The following is a 26,418-nucleotide window of genomic DNA, read 5'->3' as shown; positions in this document are numbered from 1 at the left end:
AGAACAAGACCTGACCATCATAAAAAAGTTAAAAAAGGGCAGCTTAATGAACACATATGAAGACCTGTACATTCATCTAGACCAACTTGTAAAGAAAAATGATAACCTTAATGAGGCTGTAGAATATAAGAATCCATTATATTATCAAATTCTAGTATATTTGAAAATGCTTGAGAAGGATCAAGAAAAAAGAATTGGAATTTCTCCACCTACAGATAGCCCTACAACTTATTCCTCCTCAGTTGAAGCTATAGGTGACAGCAAGGAAGTTCTTGACACACCTATATCCCCCGCTCCTCCACCTCCTCAGGTGCAAGAGCAAGGAAGAACGCATCATCAGTATTACACCCGGCGCAAAACTGTGAAAGAATGACAGAAGTTACTGTTCCAAAGGAAAGCAGGCTTATTAAGATTTGACAACTAGGAATTAGTTATATTTTCATCTACATTAATAATAAGAGCCGCACTGTGATATCAGGATTTCTTCATTTCGATAATTACTTATAAATTGTATAATTTTTAATTTATAAATTGATCTTTTTTCATGAATTATTAAGAAAAGAATATTTATTAGGACAATTTCTCTATGGAATATTGTACAAGTGTTTCCTTGACGACTGCTTTCTATTGTAGAAATAATTTATATATTTTCTCTTGAGTTATTTGTTTGTTTTAATCTTGTCAATCTTATGTTAATTTTAAGGACACTTCTTCTAAAGCATTACTTTGTCAATTTTATATATTTTTCATCTAAACAGTGTTATGTGGCTGAAGATGTTGATAATATACGAAACATGTACCACTTTTGACCTTTAAAATTGCCTTAAGCAATCACTGTATCGACTAGGTGGAAAATAAATAAATACTTAATTGTGACATCCGGGTGTTCGAGCTGTGTTGCACTTGTGGATTTGGCTTTGTTTTATAGCAGGATGCCCTTCCTGATGCTAATCCTATGTGGGAGGGATGTATTCACTATTGTGTGTCACAGAGGTCCCGGCAGGGTCGGGAATTTTAACTAGCATTAGTTAATTTCGCTGGCATGGGGCTGCGTGTATGTGATGAATATGATTCAAGTGATGGTGGTAATTATTGTTTAAGGGGAAAACAACTAGACTGATATTCTAGAACATTTTTTAATCTCTTCAGAAATAAGTTATGTAAATCAATCCTGATTTGATAAAGAAATGCAGTTTGGTAGGAGTTTGAAGCGGCTAGGAACAAAGGGAGCACAGGCTCTATTTCTGCAACAGTACATTGTTACATTGCGTCATTCATAAAGATGTATAAAATGTTGGTATATTTTATGTACTTCCTGGTAGGAGAACCATGGGTCAGTTCCCTGAATCAGTGACCAGTGGCTTTCCTAACCCTTCAATTCAGTCATTTCAGGTGGTGTTCAGTCCATTAAAAACATCATTCCAAGAAAATGTACTGGCCTAATTAAGCCTGAAGGGTTTTTAATATTTTTTTTTTTCTCTCCATTGCACTTTTCACTCTGAAGTTATTTTCTACTTTTACAGTCATTGGTATAATTCGTGTACTTGGCACTATGATTCCAAAATCTGATTTAGTACACATTCTACAAAAGTGGGCATATGTTTGAACAGAATGCTCACTGTGAAAAATGTTTGTTTTTTTACATTGTTTGATTACCCTTTTTCTTACTTTCTGTAACTATCTCTCAGTGTTTTCATCTTAATCTATATATATAAAATAACTTGTCCTGACTGACTGACTGATTCATCATCGCCGAGCCAAAACTACTGGACATAAAGAAATGAAATTTTGGGGATATATTCATATTAAGATGTAGGTGCTCGCTAAGAGAGGATTTTTTGATATTCCGTCGCTAAGGGGGTGAAAAGGGGGGGGTGAAATTTTAAAACGAGTGTATCTATATCTCAAAACTTTAAAAGTTTACAGATGTAAAAATTGGTATTTAAAATCTTCTTTTAAAATAAGGATACACGTATTTTTTTGTTTTCTGAAAACCCCAATAGGAGGGGTGAAAAAGGGTGAAAATGGGGAAAAATGGGTTGAATGCCTTCAATCAGGATACCGGTACTTATATCTCAGAAACTGAAGATATTACAGACCTGAAAATTGGTACTTTTGATCTCTTTTAAAAATAAAGAAACACGTATTTTTTTGTTTTTTGAAAATTCAATTAATGGGAGGGTGAAAAGGGGGTGAATTTTTAAAATGAGTGAATCTCTATCTCCAAACTTTTAAAGTTTGCAGATGTAAAAACTGGTATTTAGAATCTTCATTAAAAATAAAGAAACACGTATTTTTTTGTTTTCGGAAAATCGCAATAGGAGGAGTGAAAAGGGGTGGAAAAAGGGTTGAATGCCTTTAATGAGGCTACTTATATCTCAGAAACTGAAGATATTACAGACCTGAAAATCGGTGTTTGGGATCTCCTTTAAAAATAAAGAAACACGTATTTTTTTGTTTCTGGAAAATCCAATTAAGGGAGGGGGTGAAAAGGGGGTAATATATTAAAATGAGTGTATCTATATCTCAAAACTTTTAAAGGTTATAGGTGTGAAAATTGGTATTTAGAATCTCCTTTAAAAATAAAGAAACACGTACATTTTGTTTTCGGAAAATCCAATTAATGGCGGTTAAACAGGAGTGACAAATTGGGGTGAATGTTTGAAAGACTATATCTACAGAATATCTTGGAAACGTAAAATGTTACAGACGTAAAAGTGGGTGTTTGGAATCTCCTGTAAATGTAAAGAAACATAGGTGATTTGTTTTTGGAAACTCCACTTATGGGGAACTCAAAAGGGGTGAAATTTTAAAATGAGAATTTTTACAGTATATCTAAAAAAACCTAACATGTTACAGAAGTGAAAAATGGTATTTTTTTATCTCTATTAAACATAAAGAAACGTGTATTTTTAGTTTTCGGAAATTTCACTTGGGCGGAGGGTAAAAGTGCCTGAAAATGGTGTTGAATTCTTTTAATTAGGCTACTGATATATCAAAAATGAAGATGTTACAGACGTGAAATTTGATATTTTCGATCTGCTTTAAAAGTAAAGAAACACGTATTCTCTTAAAATCCAATGAACCAGGAGGGGGGGGGGGGGGCGGTGAAAGAATAGAAAAATTAATTGGCTTAATTGTATGAGAATACACACATCTAATAAAAACTAAAGTTATTACAGATGTGAATATTCGTATTTGGATCTCCTTTAAAAACAAAAAACAAAAAAACGCGTTTTGGGCGGGAAACCATCTTGGAGGGCGGGAGTGTAAAGGAGTTGAATTCCTTTCATGAGGACACATAAATCAAAAACTGAAGAAGTTAGAGTCGTGATAATTGGTATTTAGAAGATCCTTTACTATTAAAGAAACAAGTATTTTTTTCGGGAAAGTTCACTTGGGGGGGGGGGGGGAGTAGTGTGAAATGAAGTGAAAAAAGTAAATTACTTTTATGGGGATACTTATATCTCAAAACTGAAGGTAATAGACGTGAACATTGGTGTTTGGAATCTCACTTAAACATAAAGAAACAAGCCTTCTTTTCATTTCTTTTTGTGGGGGGGGGGGGGGGGGGGTTGGCGGTAAATAAACTTAACGGCGGTGGGGTGTAGAAGGAGGTGAGACCAATTGATTTTACTGTTATTAATGTACTTACAAGGATCCTCCGTTGCTCAGGCGGCACCGCGCCGGCCTCTCAAAGCTGGGTTCCGTGGTTCAAATCCCGGTCACTCCATGTGACATTCGTGCTGGACAAAACGGAGGCGGGACAGGTTTTTCTCCGGATACTCCGGTTTTCCCTGTCATCAGCCATTCCAGCAACACATAATAATAATAATAATAATAATAATAATAATAATGTTCCGGACCGTCGTCAAATGTGCGGACCGCGCTGGCAACGGCTCCTGGACGGGTAATGACTAAGAATGCAGTCCGGCCGCGGGTTCAGTGCCGCCAAATCACCCAATATGACACCACGCCGGATCTCCTGAAGGATTTTATCCATATTAAAAATGATTAAAGGAAAAGATGGCAAAGATTTACGGACCCAACTGACCAGGAGGAATACCTGAGCCTAGCCCGGGAAGTACGAAATCGATTGCTGGAAAGGAATATTGAAAAATGGGAGGAAACGTGCTGTAAAATAATAGAAAACGAGTCAGATCGCGAATTTCGGCGGATTATATATCTAAAACAATAAGCATTCAATTATAAATTTCAGTATAATTCCGTAGCGAAGCACGGGTATCTTGCTAGTTGTGGAATATAGCTTGAAATTTAATTTGATACTTGTCTCAATTCATCATGTAGATTATTCCTGCTGTCTTACTGCTTCCATGATGACACAAATTTGCTTGTAATATTTTCCTTCATATCTATTCATTGTACTCCCTATGGCAACGACAGTGTCCTTTCCTTGTCAGACTTCTGGTGTAGTACATTGATCCTGCAATTATTTTTTTGTAAAGTAAACTTCATCTCTATTCTGATTGTGTTTAGCAATCACCTAGTATAACCAGCGACCATGTACCAGTGTCGCGACCGCCCCCTCATCCAGCGCCTGACCAGAACCAGAATGTTAAACCTACACCTCCACCAGCCTCTGTGACTGCTGCAGCGAGCCAGTCAGCAGCAAGCAAACAGCACCATGAGCAACAGAGGCTTACGCATGAACAGGTAAGGAGTTTAACTAGTTCTAGGCTTTTATTTGTATGTGTAACGTTACACAAATTAAGAGTGAAATATTTGTGATTTTGATTATTAGAGAAGTTTGGGAGAAGATGAAAAGTTTACCAGTTAGCTAACTTTAACAGGATATTTCTCAAGGATGAAAGAATAACATCTACAAATACTATTTTGTCGTAGAGATGAAATTTATGAATATAATGTAACATTGAATTATGATTATCATTTGTGGGATTGGAAGGAAAACTATGGTTTTTTGGTATCATAATTTTCTTTTCCTTCAGTTCCCACTTCTAGTTCTGTCTTGGGTTGGTTTATGAATCAAATTCCTCTATCTTGCCTGTCACTCCACAACTATTTTCCTGCTTCCAGTAGTTATCTACCTCATTCAAAGCTTTCCCTGTGGTCTCCTCCCTGTCAGTTTCTCTGCAAATGCTTTCTTTGGAACACACTCTTCTCTCATCGCATCATGTGTGCGTATTATTTCACTTGTTCCTGTCCTGTTCTGTACTGATGAAACTGCAGTACCTCTATGGAATTTAATCTCAGCTGCTTGAACTCTACTCTCATCATGTTTTGTTGATTTCTGTGTACCTGCTGCATATGTTGATATCAGTACATAATAGGTTGAATGCAGAACTTCTTTACATTTCATTGGAACTTCTTGGTTCCGCAGTATATTACAAACCATCACTCTCATTTTTGTTCCGTATTGAAACAATACTAATTGTATTGAATAGGTGGGATAATAAATATACTCCTTTTGTAAACTAAGTGAGATCCGCAGTATATCTCTCACACTCTGGTAAAAGCAACTTGGTTGTTGTAATTGTTGAAATTTGGTAAATTAAGGCCTTCAGATATTATTAAGAACTTAATTCTTTATGCTGCATGCTCGATAATCTAAGTCTTCATAAGCAAAGTCAGTAAGCTTGTAGTTTTATGCGACTATTGATATTGTGATTGTAGCCTTTTTATAGCTTTCTGTAGCCCTTTCCCACAGACAAAAAAATTGTGTTAAGTGGGTAAACGAATACTCTTTCCACCATGAATTTGTTCACGTAGATGAGATTTTTTTTTTTTTTGGGTTGGTAATTTTTAACAATTATTAAAACTACTAGTCATTAATACAGTATGTGTACTGAGTATTAAAGTAAATTTGAAACTATGAATGATGTTCTGTAAAAAAAAAAAAAAAATTAAAAAATACATTCTTTTGAAACATTATTTATAGCGTAAGTGGTAATATTGAGATCATGATATAATACTCTCATGCTGTTCCTTCCAGCCTGCAGGGAGATTGAACCATATGATGGTTCGGGACCAACAGGTATTTTTTATTACCTTGGTGCACTGAATATTTCCTGTTAATCCCTAAAAGTATTGTTTTAGTTCCCTTTTGTTTGCTTTGCACCACAGATACTTCAGCTTTAACTCATGCATAAGATGACTGCTACTATTACAGTAAAACCTTGTTAATTCAAAGTCGTTGGGATACTAAAATCGGACTTCGAATCACGTGATTTTGAAGTAACAGCTGCCAACACGAAATTCAGAAATGCCAACCCTTGTTGCATCACAAAATATTCTAAGATCCTTTAATGCATGCAGTCACCTTGATTCACACTTAAACCTTTTACATGCCGTGGAAAAAATGATATTTCCGAAATGTATCCGACAAGGTGCATTTAGTCTAATAATGCTCTTGGATAATGCCATACACTGTCAAACGTAACCTCACACCTGGGAAAAATGAAACACGATTCAAAGACAAAGAGTAATCCACTATATACGCACGACACAATACAAGTACAGTATAAAGCAATTGCACAGGGGAGCCAACAAGACTGTCCAGTTGGAAACAATGACACCAACAAAACAAACTTTAAAAACCCAGACATATATTTAACACATATATCAAGAATAATAAATAACCTTGTAGAGTACCTGAAAAGTTCACAAATGTTTTATGGTCCAGTATGGGTTTTTTTTTTTTGGTCACACATTAGAAAGAATGTATGAGAAGTTGCTTCATCTTCTTTTTTTTTATAAACACTAGCAACGAACTGCTCTATATGGACCATAGCCTTAATTGTAGCATCGTCAGCATCACTTGCACTTATCACAGAATCCAACATTGCTAGAGCGGCAAATACATCATTTTTCGACATATCTTCGTCGTGTTCAACACCAGCTGTAGCTGCAGCTCCCTCTGGCATCACGTGATCACAGCTGGTCATCATGGCGGGATCCCGCTCTTCTGAACTAGTCTCTGCATGGTCTGTGGCGATGTATTCGGCTAAAGTTATACCAACATCGGACTTTTGCCGTAACTCCTTCAATTCATCTTCATTGTCGTCTTCTCCTTCTTCTACTACATTTAACGAACCAAAACCACACTTGACAAAGCAGTTCTTGATTGTCGAATGATGGAATTGCGTACCAGGCAACTGTCACACTCCGCATTGCATCCAGCACGTTCCACTTGCGTATTTCTCCTGCTGGAATTATTTCTAGTGGCTGCACAGAGAAAGTAACGCACCAGTTGCTTTCTGTAGGTACGTTTCAGAGATGAAATTATACCTTGATCTAGGGGCTGCAAGTTGCTCATAATGTTGGCCGGCAGAAAAAGAAGACACACGTGTTTTAAAATTAAATTATGTTTATGCGCAGCACATTGATCCAACAACAGAAGTATTTTTCTGTCCTGGCATGGCATTTTGCGCTCAAGGCACACCAGCTATTCCTCAAAAATATTGCCTGTCATCCAGGAATTTTTAAATGCCTTATATTTTCTTGGAAAGTGCCTGATGCCCTTAAAACATTGTGGGTTCTCGAATTTGCCTATGACGAGGGGAGGAAGTCTCTCGCTTCCGTCCGCATTGCAACACAGAAGGACTGTGACCCTATCCTTGTAAGATTTTCCGCCATGGCACTTCTCTCTTTCAAAACCATGTCCATTTAGGCTCGGCATTAAAAAACAGTGCAGTCTCAACAGCATTGAAGATATTGTTCGGTGCATACAAATTGATTATGATTACGCTTTCTCGCCAACTGTCTGCATCTCTAGTGTTCACTGATTCTGCTTCTCCGCACACTGCCTGCCATGTGATATTGTGCCTTTGCTTAAAATGCTGAAGCCACCCATTTGAACACTGAAACTCCAGGCCATCTTTAGCACCAGTTCATTCGTCTTCCCTTAATAATCTCACTATCAACATGGATATTGTTCGCTCGAACATGGCGAAACCACTCTATCAATTCCACTTCCAAATCAGTGTGTTTAGTTCCTCGAATGCGTATTCGCTTGGTATATTTACACCCTGCATTTCTTGAGCTTCTATGCTCTCACAATTTTTTTAAAATGTTGAAAGTGTGGACGCAGGAATTCCAAAGTCTTTAGCTATTTTAGTTTTTCTTTTTGGCCTTTGTCAACCTCCCTTATAATTTTCATCTTCTCACTCACTGTCTTGGAGAATACTGGCGTTTAGCCATCTTGCAACACAAAATAGAAACTCCTGTGTCCTAAACTGAAACACAGTATAAATAAAATATAACAACTTCAAAGTTTATAACTGCACTCTAAAACTTAAAGTAAAATGAGTAACTACAAGAATACAAAAGAACTATGATTTCACTAGAACTTAGCAACTCTGAAGCATGCTGTAGGCATACCAAAGTCAAAGTTTGGAAAGATACCCCTGCAAGTTCTGGAAGACTCGTTCTGTCGTGACACAGAGAATTTTTAAATTTAAATTACTCCGTGAAATACAGTAAAACCTCATAAATTTGAAGTCGAGACTAAAAAATCAGACTTCGAATTACGTGATTTCAAATTAACTGTCAATTCGCAATTCAGAAGTACCAACCCTCGCCGTGTTATAAAATATTCTAAGGCCAGGTACTGCATGCAGTTAACCTTGATTCACAGTTTATACCTTTCCAATGCTGTGAAAAAAGAACTATTTCCAAAATGTATCCAAGAAGGTGCATTTACAGTGTTCAAATAATGCACTTGGATATCTCACTGGCAAACTTAACCTCACGCAACGAAAGAAAGAAAAAAAAGCATGTTTCAGAGACAAGGAGAAATCTATGCTGGCTCCCATGTGCAAGTGCTTTATTTATTGATTACTATACTGTATGCATTTTAGATGCCTTGTATTTACACAGAAAATACCCGATAACCTTAAAATCGAACTTTGCTATGACTCTATCCTTGTACGATTTCCCGCCATGGCACTTCTCTCGTACTTCAGAAATGTAAACACTTGCCTTGTCACAAAGTATTCTAAGACCCATTAATACATGCAATCACCTCGATTCACACTTTAAATCTTTCAAATGCCATGAAGGAAACTATTTCCAAAATGTGTCCAACAAGGTGCATTTACAGTGTTCAAATAATGCACTTGGATAAATCACTGAAAACATAACCTCGTGCAATGAAAGAAAAAATTACACAATTCAAAGACGAGGATAAATTATGCTGGTTTCCCTGTGCAAATGCATTTTTTTTAAATTTCTGTACTGTTTGCATTTTTAGATGCTTTGTACTTGCATGGAAAGTGCCCGACGCCTTTGAAACATTGTGGATTATCGAACTTTCCTATGACGAGGGGATAAAGTTTCTCGCTTCCATGTGCATTGCAACGCACTACAATGACCCCCATCCCCCACCCTTGTACGATTCCCGGGCTGGCATTTTCTCCTTTAAAACCATAAGACCGTTTGGACTCGCATTAAAAGAAAGCAATGCTCGGTGCCTACGAATTTATTATATGAGCCATATGCTTTTTTCGTCAAATGTCGGCATCACCAGTGTTCGAAGATTCTGTTTTTCCGCACACTGCTTGTTGCGTGATATTACGGCGTTCCTTAAAAGGTTGAATACAAAAGAATTCCGATTTCATTCAACTTAGCAATCATGAAGCGCAATGTAGACGCACCAAGGTGAGTGTAAGTGCAGAAAGCTACCCCTCCACGTTCTGGAACACGTGTTCTATTATGAAGCGGATAAATTTTGAGTTGAAATTACTCTGTAACATACTATTGTTTCGAATTAAAAGTCTGAATTTCGGTAATGGGGCCGACATTGTACTTCGAATTACGAATTATCCGTATTTCGAATTAAACAATTTAAATAACATGCAAAACTGTATCTCATGTTTCCAGGAACGAGAGCTTCTTCGAATTAGGCGGGATTTTGAATTAACTGATTTTGTTATTGAGGTTCTACTGTATTATTTTTAACAAAATGAAAGACAATTTCGATACTAGGACTGGCATTGTTCTTCGAATTACGAATTATCTGTATTTCAAATTAAACAATTTAAATAACATGCAAAACCGTACCTCGTGTTTCCAGGAACGAGTGATTCTTCGACTTAGATGGCATTTTGAATTATCGAGGTTCTGCTGTATGTTGAAATGAAATATAAGACTCATGCTGTGAAATAACTTGCACTTACAACTCTATCCGTGCCTCGGCTCACCTTCTCTGTTGGCATATAAATTTATATTCCTTTTATTTTGTTGTAAAATAATGTAAAGAAGGGATATGAGGTATGGCATTCACAAAGTGGACCGTTGTACGAGGTGCGTTGAAGTTATAACGTCCGATTTTTTTCCTCACCAACTAATCACACGAAAACTACGAAACTTCTGTCACTTCTTGATGTAGTGTCGCTGCAGCCATACATATTTTTCACAACATCAATGCCATGATTCAATGGCTGCTGTGAACACTTTTTTTGGGGGTCCATTTTGATCACTGGAAAATCGCTGATACAATAGTGGCATGGCTAGTGAATGTGCGGCCACAGAAAGTGTCTTTCATCGTTGGAAACAGCTAAAAGTCGCTAAGAGCCAGTTATGTGAATAGGGAGCATGAAAAATCAATTAAAAGTTGTTTTCACAAAAAAATTGCTGTGTCATGTTCGCGCGGTGCGCTGGTGCATTGTCCTGGTGATAAGAGCACGTGCATTCATTTCTGGCTGTTTTTCACGCAATGCATTTCATGGAAATGCCAACTTTGGACTCGATCTGTTCCACATTCATTCGGCTATCCTCAAAAACAACTTTGTCCACTTGCTCGATCATGTTGTCAGACCAGCTTGTGCGAAGCTGAGATGGTCTTGGTTTGTTGTCACACAATGTTCTGTCTTCTTTGAACTGTTGCACCCACGAACGCACATAAGAGACATCCATGACACCATCAACACATGTCTCACTCAGCTGGTGATGAATTTCAGTCGGTGTCACACCATGCGAATGGAGGAAACGAATGATAACACGCTGATCTTGTAACGAAAACATTGCCATTTGAAGTATCAAAAATGGTCCTCATTCTCGCCGCTGCTTGCATTGATAAAGAGTGCCCGCTTATTTTAAAACAAACCGCATGTTTCTGTTTCCAGTTCTGAGGAAAAAATTCAGGATTGTTATAACTTGAATGCATCTCATAGAGTTGATTTTTCTCTCTCTTCTATTTTCTGGATCACTGTATATGGCCACAGCACATCTTGGATTCTTTATTCACTATCTGTTAGTATGTTCTATATATGATAATTCAATCGAAAAGTAACTTTGATGACTGTATATGTTACACCTCATTCTTGAAATTACGGTATATTGCAAATACTGTGCACATATTTTTTTAAATTTACCTCCAATAAATGCAGATAAGCATGTTGTTTGGAATAAGGTTGTTACTGCTGTCATACAGAAATCCTTTTATACTTTAACGATGCACATGGCATCAGTTGCCTAGTTAGAAGAGAGATGTGAATCACTGATTGAGTATGGCCGCAGGTGCAAAAAGTTCTCATTAGAGTTCATTCACAATTAAAGAAGATATTTGCTGAGAATATGGGAAATCACATGGTGGGGGAAAGGTACAATATCAGAAAAGGTTGTATTCATGACATGATGAAAAATCAAAGCTCGATTTCAAGAAACGGGTAGTAATCACCAGGCAATTCATGGCAAAAGAGCAAAGAGTCTGGACATTGAAAATAGGCTGCCCGATTATGTGAATGAAAAAGAGGCTATACAAAAGTGAACACCTAAAAGCTTTAGCTATTACCAGGTACTAGGCCTTAACAGGCTTCACAGGTAGGTAGGGTTGGCTAACACGATTTTTTTTAAATTGCAATGGATTACGCTTATGTGAGGAAAAATGGCCTTGCTCAATGGCTTCCAGGTGATTATGAAGAAAAAGTATTGAATTTTCATCGGTAAACAATAAATCAATAAAATTGTGTTGGGACCATTCGTATAGACTGAACAGATCAGACACCAAAGATTATGACGAGGGCGAAGATGAGGGTGTGTTGTTTTAAAACAAATTAATATTTTATGAAGCGTTCTTTTCTTGTGAATAAAATTCAAATTAAATCTTATTTTTAATTAGTATTTGTCCTCCTGAAATTAAAGTGTACAATTTATTCAATGGTGCTGACTATTAGTGCATTTACTGTATTCAGAAAGTCACAAAATCACCAGATATGGATGGAATGGCAACAGGAGTCCATCATTGATTATATTATGGTAGATAAACATACGAGGATGGTTTGAAAAGTTCTTGGAATCACCGCTAGATGTCGGTGCTAGAGCAACGAGGTTCCCGCGCAATAATCGCACATCCTTTGTGAGTGAAGGCGTGGCGCGTCAGTGCTCTAGCTACAGGAGTGTGGTAGTGACGACTTTTTGTTGTTGTTCCCGTGTAGTGATTTGTGACAATGGAAAAAACTGAAATTCAAGCAGTGATTAAATACTTTGTAAAGAAAGGTATGAAAGCAAAGGAAATTCATGTTGACTTTCAGAACACACTGGGGGACTCTGCTCCTTCATTTTCAACTGTTGCCAAGTGGACCAGCGAGTTTAACTTTGGTCGGGAGAGCTTGGATGATGATCCCCGTAGTGGACGACCAAAAAGTGTTACGACCCCAGAATTTATCGCAAAAGTGCATAAAATGGTCATGGAGGATCGTCGACTGAAAGTGCGGAAGATTGCTGAAGCTGTAGGGATGTCTTCTGAACGGGTATATTATATTTTAACCGAAAAATTGGGTATGAAAAAATTATCCGCAAGATGGGTGCCGCAGCTCTTGACGGACAATGAATGCACCAAATTGGAAATGTCCGAACAAAGTCTGGCCCGTTTTCAGTGTAACCAACAAGATTTTTTGCACCGGTTTGTGACTACAGATGAAACTTGGGTCCACTACTATACTCCAGAGACAAAACAGCAGTCAAAGCAGTGGAAACATGCTGATTCACCACCACCACCACCACCAAAGAAAGCAAAGGCAATGCGTTCGGCCGGAAAGGTCATGGCCTCAGTTTTCTGGGATGCAAAAGGCATTCTGCTGATAGATTATCTTCCTACTGGCCAAACAATTACGGGGCAATACTGTGCAAACGTCCTAGACCAACTACAGGAAAAGATACACGAAACAAGGCCTGGTTTGGCAAGGAAAAAGGTCATCTTTCATCAGGACAACGCTCCACCACACACAGGTGTTATTGCCATGGCAAAACTTCATGAACTGGGGTACGAATTGTTGCCACATCCACCTTATTCATCTGATTTGGCACCATCAGACTTTCATCTATTCCCCAAGCTGAAAATTTTCCTCGGTGGACAGAATTGGAGAGGTATTTTGCAGGCCTGGAGGAATCTCATTTTCGAGATGGGATCGAGGCATTGGAACATCGCTGGACCAAATGTATTAGTCTACAGGGAGACAATGTTGAAAAATAAAAGCAGTTCCACTGAAGTAAGATACTTAATTCTAGTACATTCTGAGAACTTTTCAAACCACCTACTTATACAAGAAATGTTGCTGGATGTGAAAGTGATCCCATGTGTGTCTCTTGACAGTGATCATAGGCTCCTTGTTAGTTGTTTCAGGTTTAAAAAGTTGAAGGAAATAAGAACCATCCAGACAAGAAATTGAAGGTATGGAAATTGAAGGATAAAGAGAAGGCCACAGAATATCAAGAAAAAATCCAGCAGCGAATGGCAAAAACAGACACGGGAACAGTTGAAGAATGGAAAAATTTTAAGGAATGCTTGGTCAAGACAACAGAGAACAAATGGCAAAAGGAAATTAAATGAAATGGTGTATGGCTTTTAGTGCCGGGAATGTCCAAGGATAAGTTTGGCTCGCCAGATGCAGGTCTTTTGATTTGATGGCCGTAGGCGACCTGCGCGTCGTGATGAGGATGAAATGATGATGAAGATGATGCATACACCCAGTCCCCGTGCCAGCGAAATTTACCAATTAAGGTTAAAATTCCCGACCCTGCTGGGAATTGAACCCAGGACCCCTGTGACCAAAGGCCAGAACGCTAACCATTTAGCCATGGAGCCGAACATGGCAAAAGGAGATGGGAAGAGACACCATGGTGGAATGATAAAACAAGAGACACAGTCCTTAAAAAGAACATTGCCTACAGAAAATATGTCAAAAAAGTCGAACAGATAAGGACAACGAACTCTAAGTTGGCGATAAAAGAATCTAAGCAGGTTGTCAGAGCAGAAAGAGAAAAATGGTTGAATGAATGGAGTGATAAACTAAATGAAGATGTAGATGGCAACAGAAAAATGTTGTATGGAATGATGAAGAATAAGAGGAGGGACAAAAAACAGACTAATTATCTGACTAGTGGTAGTGGGTATCTCATTACAGATGACAGAGATCGAAGAAGAATGGAAGAATTATTTTGATAAGCTGTTATATGTGAATGATATCAAACATTCCATTACATAGGTTAGTTAATGATGGAAGGATGGAAGACACCGTAACAGATCTGACATGGAATGATACAGAATACGTATGTAAATACATCAAAACAGGAAAATCTCCAGGCATTGAGGAAGTGTGTGGTGAAATGATCAGGTCTATGGGTGATGCAGGAAAGCAGTGGATGTACAGACTTTCAAGATATGGAAGGATGGACAGATACCAGCAGATTGGTAAAAAGGTGTCATCATTCCACTCTTTAAGAATGGTGACAGGAAGAAATGTTCCAATTGTGGAGGAAGTACATTAACTTCCCAAGTGGGAAAAATGTATGAAAGGATTTTAGATAGGAAAATAAGACAGTTGATAGAATTAATCAGAGGAACAATACAGATTCTGGAAAGGCAGATCAATAATTGATCTAATTTTTGGACTGTGTCAGCTAATGAAGAAGTATTATGAACATAATAAGGTCCTTTGGCTGGCCTTCCTGGATATCAAAAAGGCCTTTGATGCTGTAAGCAGGGATAAAGTCTGGAAAGTGCTGAGAAACAGTGGAATCAATAATGATATGATAAAACAAATTGAGAATTTATATGAAGACAGCAGTAGTTGCGTCAAAACACCATCAGGAATGACGGAACCCTTTAGAATAACTACGGGCCTAAGACAGGGTGGAGTTTTGTCACCTCTTCTCTTCATTACTGTGATGAATGTGATTCAACAACAAGTATGTCAAAACGTTGGTGACAACAAAATGAAAGTCGTGCTATTTGCTGATGACATCTGTATATGTGGAGATTCCAAGGAGGAATTTCAGGATCAGATCAATGCATGGACAGAAAAAGCTAAAGGGTACGGCCTAAGATTCAGTTAGGAAAATAGTGAAGTGTTGGTTATGCAGAGAAATGGTCAACCTGAAGGTTACATTGAAATAGAGGGTAAACAACTCAAGATGTCCAAATTCAAATATCTAGGAAGCATGATATCAGTAACAGGCTCCATTGAAGAGGAACTTACCAGCAGGATTCAAGCTGAAGGAACATTCTATAGACCTAATATGGAACCCAAAAGTACCATTGAAATGCAAGTGAGCAATTTATCGGACTTAGTACATGCCAGTTTTGACATATGGGAGTGAGACCTGGACCCTGAGGAAAAAGGATGAAACAAGAATTCAGGCAGCTGAAGTGAGATTCATCTGAGTGATGGTTGGCAAAACAAGACAAGATAAAAATCATAATGAGAACATCAGGGGCATGACTCAGGTTGGCATAATGCAGGATAACATAACTCTGCGTAGACTCAAATGATATGGTCACGTACGAAGGATGGATCCTGATCACATACCCAGAAAAATGTATGATCGGCAGTTAAAATATTCAAGACCAAGAGGGTGGCCTAGAATGTGATATATAGACATGGTGAAAAACGACATTCAACAGTGAGGAGGGGACTGGGACAACATTGAAGAAGGAGAAAAGTATAAAAACAGAAGTTGGTGGAGAGGCTTCATTCGCCAACCCATCGTATAGATGGAACGACGTGGGATATGTTTGTATGTATCTTAAGGTATAAGAAACTGAACCAGAAATACTGTGGCCTTGCATGTTCAGTGCTCAATGTTATCAATCCTTGCTGGATTTCGAATGCTGCCATAAATGTTTGACATGTTAATGCCATGTTAAACTGCCACTTTTTAGTGTTTAAAGGATGGACTTCAATAAACTTCATCCCTATAAAGATATTTCAGACTAGGCTTCCTGAATGAGTGTGTTTTGGCCCATGCGTTAATAAAAGATCAGTAACCAGCATTCCTTTGATTCCATAATAAATTTATTATTTCTTTTTGTGTTCTTCTGTTGATAAAAACTATTTTACATTCTTTGAAAATTTCCTGCAAGTTTCCTGCAACTTTGTTCACCACTGGCTGAGTAAAAACTGTAACATCATAAAGCTTCATTCCAGAGTTAGAAATAATAGCATAGCTTATGTTTTTATGTGTGTCGAAAGCTGGTGAAATTGAAAATGATAGATGCTTGCTTACTTATCATATGGCTTTTGGTGCCGGGATTGTCCGGCTCACCTGACGCGAGTCTATTTGACTCTCATGGGTGACCTGTGCATCTAGATGTGGGATGATGATGATGATGGGAGAAGGTGAAACCCAGTGTTGGCACATAGCCTCCTACTGTTGAATAACACCAAAGGGTCTGCTCCAAAGCTTTACATCCACATCGACGGGCGAATCGCTATCAACAGAGTCATATGCTGTCACTCCATATGGACACTACGGAGAGGTTTGGAATTGAATCCAAGTTCTTGGTACACAATCTAGTGATTAGAAATGATATACCACCACCTCTCCTACCCTGTTGGTCAACATTCTGATGGTGAAAGTTTTTTCTGACCATCAGAAATTGAACCAGCCAATCTCGGTGTGATACCATATGGACGTAATGCCTTAATGATCATGGCCGCCAGGCTGACTTGGTAGATGCCAGCTGACCTTTAAGGGGATTACAGAAAAATTCTCCAATTCCAGGAGAACCATTTATTTAAAAAAAATACCATTAAAATGCTAATCGACATGCCATTACATTCCACATTACTATTTTTCTCACATGCTTCTCACACCTTATCAAGAGCACATGTTGTATATTGAAGACAGTCCATGCTGGATGAAGGCCATGCTAGTTGCCAGCTACATTGGCCTGCAGTAGTCGGTTGTGTTGACCTTGTGCAGTGATAAGAATAAGTTAGGCAAAATATTCAAAATTTACAAGACCATCAATACATTGTTTGTAATCTCTATTGATTTGCTATAGCACTATCCATGCTATTGATTATTTTACATTCAGATGATGCAGGTTATAATATGCCTAATTTTTCCGTTCCAAATTATTTCCCACATAAAAGACGCTCCTTATATTTCTGTTTTTAAAAATGAAAGAAAACTGTGTCTGTTGTTGCCAACTTTGAATTAACATCTTTTCTGCTTCCAGTGCTTTTAGTTGAATCACATGCTCTGTAACACTTTAGTATCGATCCTGGATACTATCTTTTGGCACCATGAAAAAAACCACTCACTTTTATTTACCACTTACAGTTACAGTTTCTCTTCTTGGCTGCACCAATATATGATCATGTTAGGTTGCACATTTTTTTTTTTCTTTTTTGGTTGATTTTGATACACTTTATCCTTGAGCTAACCTCACAGGAAATAATCTTGTGTCATGAAGTCTTACAGATTACTGCATCCTCAAAGAAGCTGCTGATCAAAGTGAGAGATTCATGTTTCTTTTTCGGGTATTTCCTAATTGTATTTTAACTGTCTTAGTTTCGACAGACAGACTGAAAAACCTCACAGTTATAGATCTCTTAGTAACGCACATTGAAGTTTACCTGCCCGTATGTATTTCAACAACCACACTGAAATAATAGTTTTTTAATATGTAAGCAACTTCCAATTCATTCCTAAGGCCTTTCCTTTGCCTTTCACTTTCTTAAATCACCCAGATTAGCTCCAGGATCTCCTCACTTCAGGAATGTGGGTTTTCAAAAAAAAGCATTAAGGGGTGTATGCAGATACTTTCTCAATTCCCCAACTAAATGTTGAACTTTTCAACGTCGTTTATTTCAAAGTTGCAATTATGTTATCTGCAAATCGTTGCACAAAATATAGAATAAAGAAAGAAAGACGAAAAAAGTATGATGCAAACCCCTAAATTTACCTAAAATTGTAAAAAATAGCAAAATATGAACAAAAATGTATTTATAAATTTCTATAATCTAGGAATCATGACAGAGGTTCCTAATAAAGTTAGAAACAATTGTGTTGTATCGTTTGAAAGCTGTCGTACTGAGCGAGTTGGCCATGCATTTAGGGTCGCACAGCTGTGAGCTTGCATTCAGGCGATAGTGCGTTCGAACCCCATTGTCGCAGCGCTGAAGATGGTTTTCCCTGGTTTCCCATTTTCACACCAGGCAAATGCAGGGCAGTACCTTAATTATGACCATGGCAGCTTCCTTCCCACTCCTAGCTCTTTCTTATCCCATGGTTGCCATAAGAATTGTGTTGGTGCGATGTGAAGCAAGTTGTAAAAAAAGGACTTCATCAAAATCTGGACCTTCATCATCATCATCATCATCATCATCATCACACCCAGACATGCAGGTCACCCCACAGATATCAACTTGAAAGACCTACACCAGGGCTCTGTGGAGATACACGACATCACATCAAGAGTATACTGTTAGTAATAAATCCTGGAGATCAGTAACTAATTTTGAGGAATTGATGCCAAATTTTCTGAAAAATATTGAATATTCACTGTTGTGTTTTTAATAGACTGATTTCTACACAGGTAACAGAGATGTCTTGGTTAAAAAATATGTAATTTGGTGAACAAAAATAGTAAAATTAAAATAACATGAAGCAAAACTGCAATAGATACTGTAGAAGAAATGTTAGTATATTTGTATTCCTGTTTTCAGTTCCGAGCAGCTCTGCAGATGGTGGTGAGTCCTGGTGACCCACGGGAGAACCTAGAACAGTTCATGAAGATTGGAGAAGGTTCGACAGGTACTGTGTGTATTGCTGTTGAACGTTCCTCAGGCCGGCAAGTAGCTGTCAAAAAGATGGACTTACGTAAACAACAGCGCAGGGAATTGCTTTTCAATGAGGTAAGCATCTGTCCTTCATCTAGAATATATTTCTGTATATCTCTTCTCTCGTATTCATATTCATCTGTGCCTCATGTCAGAGTATACATCTTCCTCCAGCAATCTTCTTCATACTTTATTTAATTTATGTATTGCTTCCAATGACTCTACAGGCTGATTTTAGCGTGAAACCAGTGTCCTCATAAGTTGTAGTGAATGGATGGTGGAGACTTTGATAGAGTGTGGCAGTGCTTTCGAGTTCATCATATAGTCTCTATGTGTCTGCAGCGTTCTTTTGAAAATGTGCTAATGGCAGTAGAGACGGTGTTGTGCCAAAGTGAACGATTTTCAGCAAATACATCCCAGTATTGAGTGTTGATACCTGTCAACTTCATCTCATATTTTTGTCTTTGTTGAGCTTCAAAGAGATTCCTTTAGAACTCAAGCCAGAGCAAAGTTTACCATAAAGGTTTTGGCGAGTAATCCTAGTATCATCTGTACGATGTACATGTTCTGTCCATCTAAGGTGATGACCAATGATGGTTGCTTCTATGCTATTGACTTGCACTTTATTGAAAACCTTAAGGTTGGCAACATGGTCCTCCCATTTGTTGTTGAAGATGAATGCATGTTTTTGTTGGTGGAAATGCTCAAGGTTTTTGATGTCACGACAGTAGGTTTCACAGCCATAAAGTAGTGTTGGGATCATGACAGCTCGGCATCATACCATTATTTTGGTATGCACAGTTAGGTCTCTTTTCATGAAGACACGGTGTGTTAAACGTCCAGTTGCCATGTGGGCAGCACCGTTTTTCTTCTCCACATCCTGTTTGCAAGTGCAATTCTTAGATAAGATACTTCCAAGGTACAAAAAGATGGTCTCTCTGATCCAGTATTGTATCCAAGATGGAGATGTTGAAATCTGGGAGGGTTTTGCCAGATGAAGGTTAGAACAAGTACTTCGGTTGATATAGAGGCCATAGCGACCGTACGCATTCTTGAAGCAATTGACTGATTTTTGTAGTTTCACAGGTGTAAGAGCAGGTGTTGCAACATTATCTGCATACTGCATTTCATTTACTGGAGTAACCTTAGTCAGCCCTTGGGAGTGAAGTCTTGTTAGATTGAAGAGTCCTCCATCAAAACGATACTTAACATTTAAACCTGGGTTTTCTGTTGTTTCATGGAATGTGGCAGCCATTTATAGAGCAAAGAGTGTTGGAACAAATATTCATCCCTGTTTTAGTCCATACATACATTTCATTACAGACTATTATGCCTTTTGTCATTAAGTCTGTCTGTCTCTGAGAATTAACTACGTGCCTCCACAATCCTTTACTTATAACTAGCTCAGCAGTCTCATTTAGTTCTGCTCCTCTTATCTTTAAATCATTAAAAACCCACTCTAACCATCATTGTCTTGGTCCGCCCATGTTTCACTTACCTTTCCATGGTTGAGTCCATTATTGTCCTAGGTAAACCATTCTCTATCCGTCTCGCATTGATCCTTCCACGGAACCAAATTTTACCCATATCTTCGCTCATCAAATTCATTTCCAACGTAGCCTTAATCTACTCATACCTTCCTGACATTGTTCCCACCTGTTTGTACCAGCAATCATTCTCACTACTTTCATATCCATTAATTCCAACATATTAATAGGATATCCTGACCTGAGTCCAGGCAGCTTTTACTCCCATATAGCAAACTCTAGTCTGAAAACTGATCCAAATATGATTTGTTTTCTGATTGCAGGTCGTAATAATGCGAGACTACCATCACCCGAACATTGTGGAGATGTATGACAGTTTCCTTGTTCAGGATGAACTGTGGGTGGTGATGGAATTTCTGGAAGGCGGGGCTCTGACAGATATTGTCACACATGCCCGCATGGATGAGGAACAGATAGCTACAGTATGCAAGCAGTGTCTCAAGGCTCTTGCATATCTACATTCTCAGGGTGTTATTCACAGAGATATTAAGAGTGATTCTATCCTGCTTGCAGCTGATGGAAGAGTATGTCTTCTATTTTGTATATTTACATACTTTTTATTTTTTTCTAAAAATAAGTTTAAACAAATAAAGATGGTGGTGGTAATTATTGCTTCAAGTGGAAGAACAAGACGGTGTTCATAAAGTCACCGGACTCAATAATTATGAATTTTGTTCTGTGTAGTTTTATTACACAAACAAATATAATTATTACACACAATTATTCCACATACCTTCGAGTGAAGAAAAAAACATTTTTAAACTCCGATGGAAGTATTCTGGAAGTGTTAAGAGTAATAAATATTCAGGCTTAACACTAACTCCTTCCTGCACATTGTGTTCCCACAGTTCCAGTTCACAAGAGATGTTGGAAGTGACAACCATTTTCTTGCAGGCACAAATTTATATGCTTACACATGTTCTGCAACACTTTTCTCATAATGATTGGTGTTATTTCTCCACTATATTTGGAAATTGCTTCTTTGAGTTCATGTAAGGAATGCGGATTATCTCTGTATACTCTTTCTTTTAAATACTCCCACAAAAGTTCTGGAGAGGTTAAATCTGGCAAACGAGGAGGCCATACATTTCTTGTGATTACTCGATCACCGAAATTTTTTTTGCAACAACGCTAGGGTCGCGTTAGCTGTGTGACAAGTTGCACCCTCTAGCTGGAACCAGCATTGCGCTCGTCCTCTTCCAATAAAGCCATGAATTGTTGCACATTGTCTCCATATACGGCACCATCAACTGTTGTGTCAAAAAACAGAGGTCCACGATCCTTTGGCATGATATTGCACACCACACGCAGATTTATTTCAGAATGAAGCGGTACTTCATGTAAGCCATGCGGATTTTTGGTTGCTCATATTCTGGTGTTCTGGGAGTTAATGTAGTCTCTGAGGTGGAACTGTGCTTCATCTGTGAAAAAAGTATTGTTCTGAATGGCTACCTTTCATGTGAATGTATGGAACCCCATGCAGTAATGGCGATGTTTCTCTAAATCAGGCGGCTTCAACTCGTGGACAGCCTTGACTCAATATGAGCGTAGCTTTGCCACTTTCTGTGCTGTATGCATGGACCCAAGTAATGTTCCAAGTTCTTGTGCAAGCGTCTTGCAGATTTCTGCAGAGATCTCTTACTGTGCTGCCGAACATCGTGAAGGAAAGTGTCAGTAATTAAGTTAGGTCTCCCAAATCGTTCTCTATCATCCACAGAGCCTGTGTCACGAAACCTGCATACAAGATCGTACAAAAACGATTTACCTGGTAAGGGTTCATGAGGAAATCAATGTCTCCATTTTTCCACATATCTCTCATAACTTTTGCACTCAATATAATCTTCCAGTAAAGCGACCCGTTGTGCGCGCGTAAAATGCATTGTCCCCTACTTGTCCTTGTACGTCTCACTCTGCACAAGGCAACAGCTGCACTATACTGACAACACTACAACCAGTCCTACAATGTCTGATAACATCTCATAACCAAGCTTGCCAACTTATCACGTAAGATACGTGAGCTAAGAGTTTTCAAAGTTGGATTCCAGTGACTTTATGAACACCCTGTACAAGAAGGCAATCATGCTTTCTTAATGCTAGTGAGAAATGAAATTGAAGAGTTCTGACACTTAAAATAAAGGTATGGGCAAAAGAGAGAAGGGCCACGAAGAGCGTGTAAATGAAAGATTTTTCTTTTTACGATGTTCTTTACGTCACGCCGACACAGATAGGTCTTATAGAATACAATGGGATAGAAAATGGCTAGGAGTTGAAATGAAGCGACCTTGGCTTTAATTAAGGTACAGCCACAGCATTTGTGTTGTATGAATATGTGAAACCATGGAAAACCATCTTCAGTGTTGCTAGCCGTGGGGTTCAAACCCACTATATCCGGACTCCAAGCTGATAGCTATGTGACCCAAACCACACAGCCACTCACTTGGTAAAATGAAAGACTCCCTAGGCCTCACAAGCCTAATACTGTTGGGGTCGGAAGGGAACAAGAGTTGAACAAGAGAAGACAGAAAAGATTAAATTGAGGAGACTGACGTAATAAGTGGAAGTAGTGCCATAGTCGGCACGAAGGGTACGTAAATTTATTGTAACTCCTGTTTTCAGTGAGCATTTCATAAAAGAGTTGAGCCTGCTCATTTTCGATAAAATCTTGTTTTGATTTAATGTTTTTGTTGACCACTACGCAGTGTCCCCTTTCGAACTCTTCATTCTAAATTATGTGTTAATTTGTTCCTCCCATTTAGTAGGTATGTAAAAATGCTTTGTTTAATTTTATTCGGAAAAAAATACAGTATCACTACCAAGGCCTCTATTGCAAATGGTCCAGTTTTCTTCTTCAAACAGCGTCACCTAACCTAACCGTATAAGTATCATGAAAATGTATTTCAAGCACACGTAGAGAAACGATAACCTGCTTGCTACAAATTTACGGAGGAACAGCCTTTCCGAAATTTAACTAGACGTGAGAAAGTATAAACTATCCCCTGAATCAGAGACTTAGCTTAACCTACCATATCTTGAAGTGTATCCCATCCTACTGAATTTCAGTACAGTATATAACATTAAAAATTAAGCGATCATTTACTTCAGACTTTATTCGTAAGGAGTTAACAACTGCTATCGGCCACGTTATTTACGCATTTATTACGAAAACGTGTTATCCTTTTTTATATTGAATTTTCATTTAGAGAGCAGCAGTCGATGGGCTTTAGTAATCGACTAATCTCCTTCGAATGTCGAGGAGAGAACTCTTAAGTGTACGTAGTGAGAAAACAATACCACACCGAAGATGACTGATCGGATTTTGTGGCAAATGTTTCAGTTTTCTTATTCAGTGTCACCTAACCTAACTTAATTGTACTATATGTGTCATGAAAACATATTCCAAGCGCCACTAGAGAAATGAATACATTCTCGCTATAAATAAACATGGGAATAGCCTCTCCGAAACTTAACCAGACGCGAGAAGATATAAACTAACCTCTGAAATCAGTGATGCACTCTGCCATATCTTGAGGTTTATCGTATTTTTACTTAATTTCAGTGTACAGTATTAAAATGAAGAAATTGTTTACTTAACCTTTATTTCTAACGAGTTACAACTGCTTTCGACCGCGTTATTTTCGTATTTGTTACGAAAACACGTCCCCCTCTTTCATTTCTAATTTTCTTTGTGGAACAGCAATTGACGGTATTACTAATAGACTCTGACGTTCCCTTCAAATATCAACGAGAGCTCGCAAATGCACCTAGGGAGAAAAGAATACCGAACTTCCCATTTTGTGGCAAACACTTCAGTTTTCTTATTCAAACAGTGTCACCTAACCTAACCTGATAGCATATTTAGGCCTACCATGAAAATAGTATATATCAAGCGCCAGTAGAGAAATGATAACCTTGTCGCTATAAATTTACATGATGATAGCCTTTCCGAAATTTAACCGACACGAGAAAACGTAAAACAAACCTCTGAAATCAATGATGATGATGCTTGTTGTTTAAAGGGGCCTAACACCTAAGGTCATCGGCCCCTGAAATCAGTGATGCCCTCTGCCATTTCTTGAGGTGTATCCTATGCTTACTTAATTGCAGTATTTATTTAGCATTAAAATTAAGTGATCGTTTACTTCAGCTTTTATTTTTAGGAGTTAACAACTGCCATCGGACACGTTATTTACGCATTTATTACAAACACATGTTCTCCTCTTTCATTTCCATTTTTTCTTTATGGAACAGCAGTCGACGGGCATTACGAATCAACTCTGACATTGCCTTCAAATGTCGACGAGAAAGCTTGCTAGGGGACATAGCGAGGAAACAATACTGAAGTAGATGGATCGCATGCAATATAATCGCTGGGTGCATAAAAGTCAGTAACGGAAAAAATCTTGCACGCTTAATTGCTCATAATAACTGATGCACGATAGGGCTCTCGCTGTAACCAAAGGATAATACACAGTTTAATACATGAATTTTGAAGGGACAGACAAAGACTCGTAATAACGAGGTTTTTTTTATATGCCGTACTCGTTATAGAGGACTTCTACTTTATATATATCATTGCTAGGGAAAATTTTGTAAGTCCACTCACGATAAAACCGTCTTTCTCCATCTGCCTTGTGAAGGCTTGTCGCGTTGCCTGAAGAGGGAACAGAAGACTCCAATGATTGTACTGTTATTAAGCACTGAAAATGCCAGAAACAGTTCTCCAGCTGTTGCCCCCCGCTCAGATTTGGGCTTTCATCTGTAAACTTTAATCCGGAGGAGTTACAAGTTCTTTGCCCAACGACAATACATTATTGTTATTATTGGGGAACAGGATGGTGTAAACCACTGTCAGCGAGAAAACCAGTCATGCTGTAAACATGCCCATGTGTTCATGTTAACGTTTATTGGTTGATGCGCGGAGACATCAGAACAGTTCATTACCCAGATTACCGCATAATACGATCCTAAGTGCACAATGTCCAAAATATAATATCTCAAATAATTTCAGTCAAAATAATATGCGAAAACTGATTTGTTGTCATTAATATAAGCAAGTAATTCAATCTGAAGAATGCTGGGTACCCATGCCCTCATGCTTGACCCGCCAATTTGAATCTCTAGCCTCTATGACATCGTCCGTTCGAACTGTATTGGATCTTTAACCGCAATGACATTATCTGTTCGCGAAGGCTCGATGGAAACTTGATCTCCATTCACCTCCATAGAGCTGGTGTGGAGCATAGTATACAAATGTTGCGTGTAATAATAAAACTCGTAGAAGTCAGAATATTAACGAGTCTCTGGTGAGTAACAGTTGTAATGTGGTGAGCCTTTTACCACATGGTGACTGAAGAATTGAATGGGAATGATACGAGCAACAGTGAGAAAGAGGGTAGAGGGAGAGAAATTGACTAGAAAGGAGTTCATCCTTTGTCAGATTCTAGTTAGGTAAAGTTCTTTTTTAAAACTGTCTTTCATATTGCCTTTTCAAAACTATATTTCCCTTCCAGAATTCAATTTAATTGAAATATCAAAAGTGTAAATTTTTCCTTATATGTGCTGCTGTCAATGATTTTTTACGTATTTACATTTTGGGCAAAACCTCCAATCAATCAACCTTACGTACTTTATTTCTTTTCCGAGGTGTTAAATATCCAGATGTGATTTAATTCGCTTGTATTTTATTCCTTGCTGACAGTGACTATAATTTGCTTTGTATCCATATCATCATCATTGCTTATCATATATATGTTGACATCAGTCTCATCCAGCAACAGTCGGATGTAATTGCGGCAGTCAGGCAAGGTACGGTAATGACAGTTCCT

At 38.2% G+C, this 26,418-nt stretch overlaps 1 protein-coding gene across 1 annotated transcript in view; it reads left to right on the top strand.

Annotated features, from left to right (window-relative positions):
• Positions 1-26,418, top strand: part of mbt (serine/threonine-protein kinase PAK mbt) — a 100,072-nt gene that overhangs the window by 54,437 nt on the left and 19,217 nt on the right. The window contains exons 6-8 of the mRNA XM_068229640.1: positions 4,498-4,674; positions 18,933-19,121; positions 20,857-21,117. Of these exons, the coding sequence (XP_068085741.1) occupies positions 4,498-4,674; positions 18,933-19,121; positions 20,857-21,117 (627 nt within the window). The remainder of the gene's footprint in view (positions 1-4,497; positions 4,675-18,932; positions 19,122-20,856; positions 21,118-26,418) is intronic.

This window comes from Anabrus simplex, chromosome 11, assembly GCF_040414725.1.
Source record: "Anabrus simplex isolate iqAnaSimp1 chromosome 11, ASM4041472v1, whole genome shotgun sequence".
Taxonomy (NCBI): Eukaryota; Metazoa; Arthropoda; class Insecta; order Orthoptera; family Tettigoniidae; genus Anabrus; species Anabrus simplex.
This window is presented reverse-complemented; position numbering and strand designations above follow the sequence as displayed.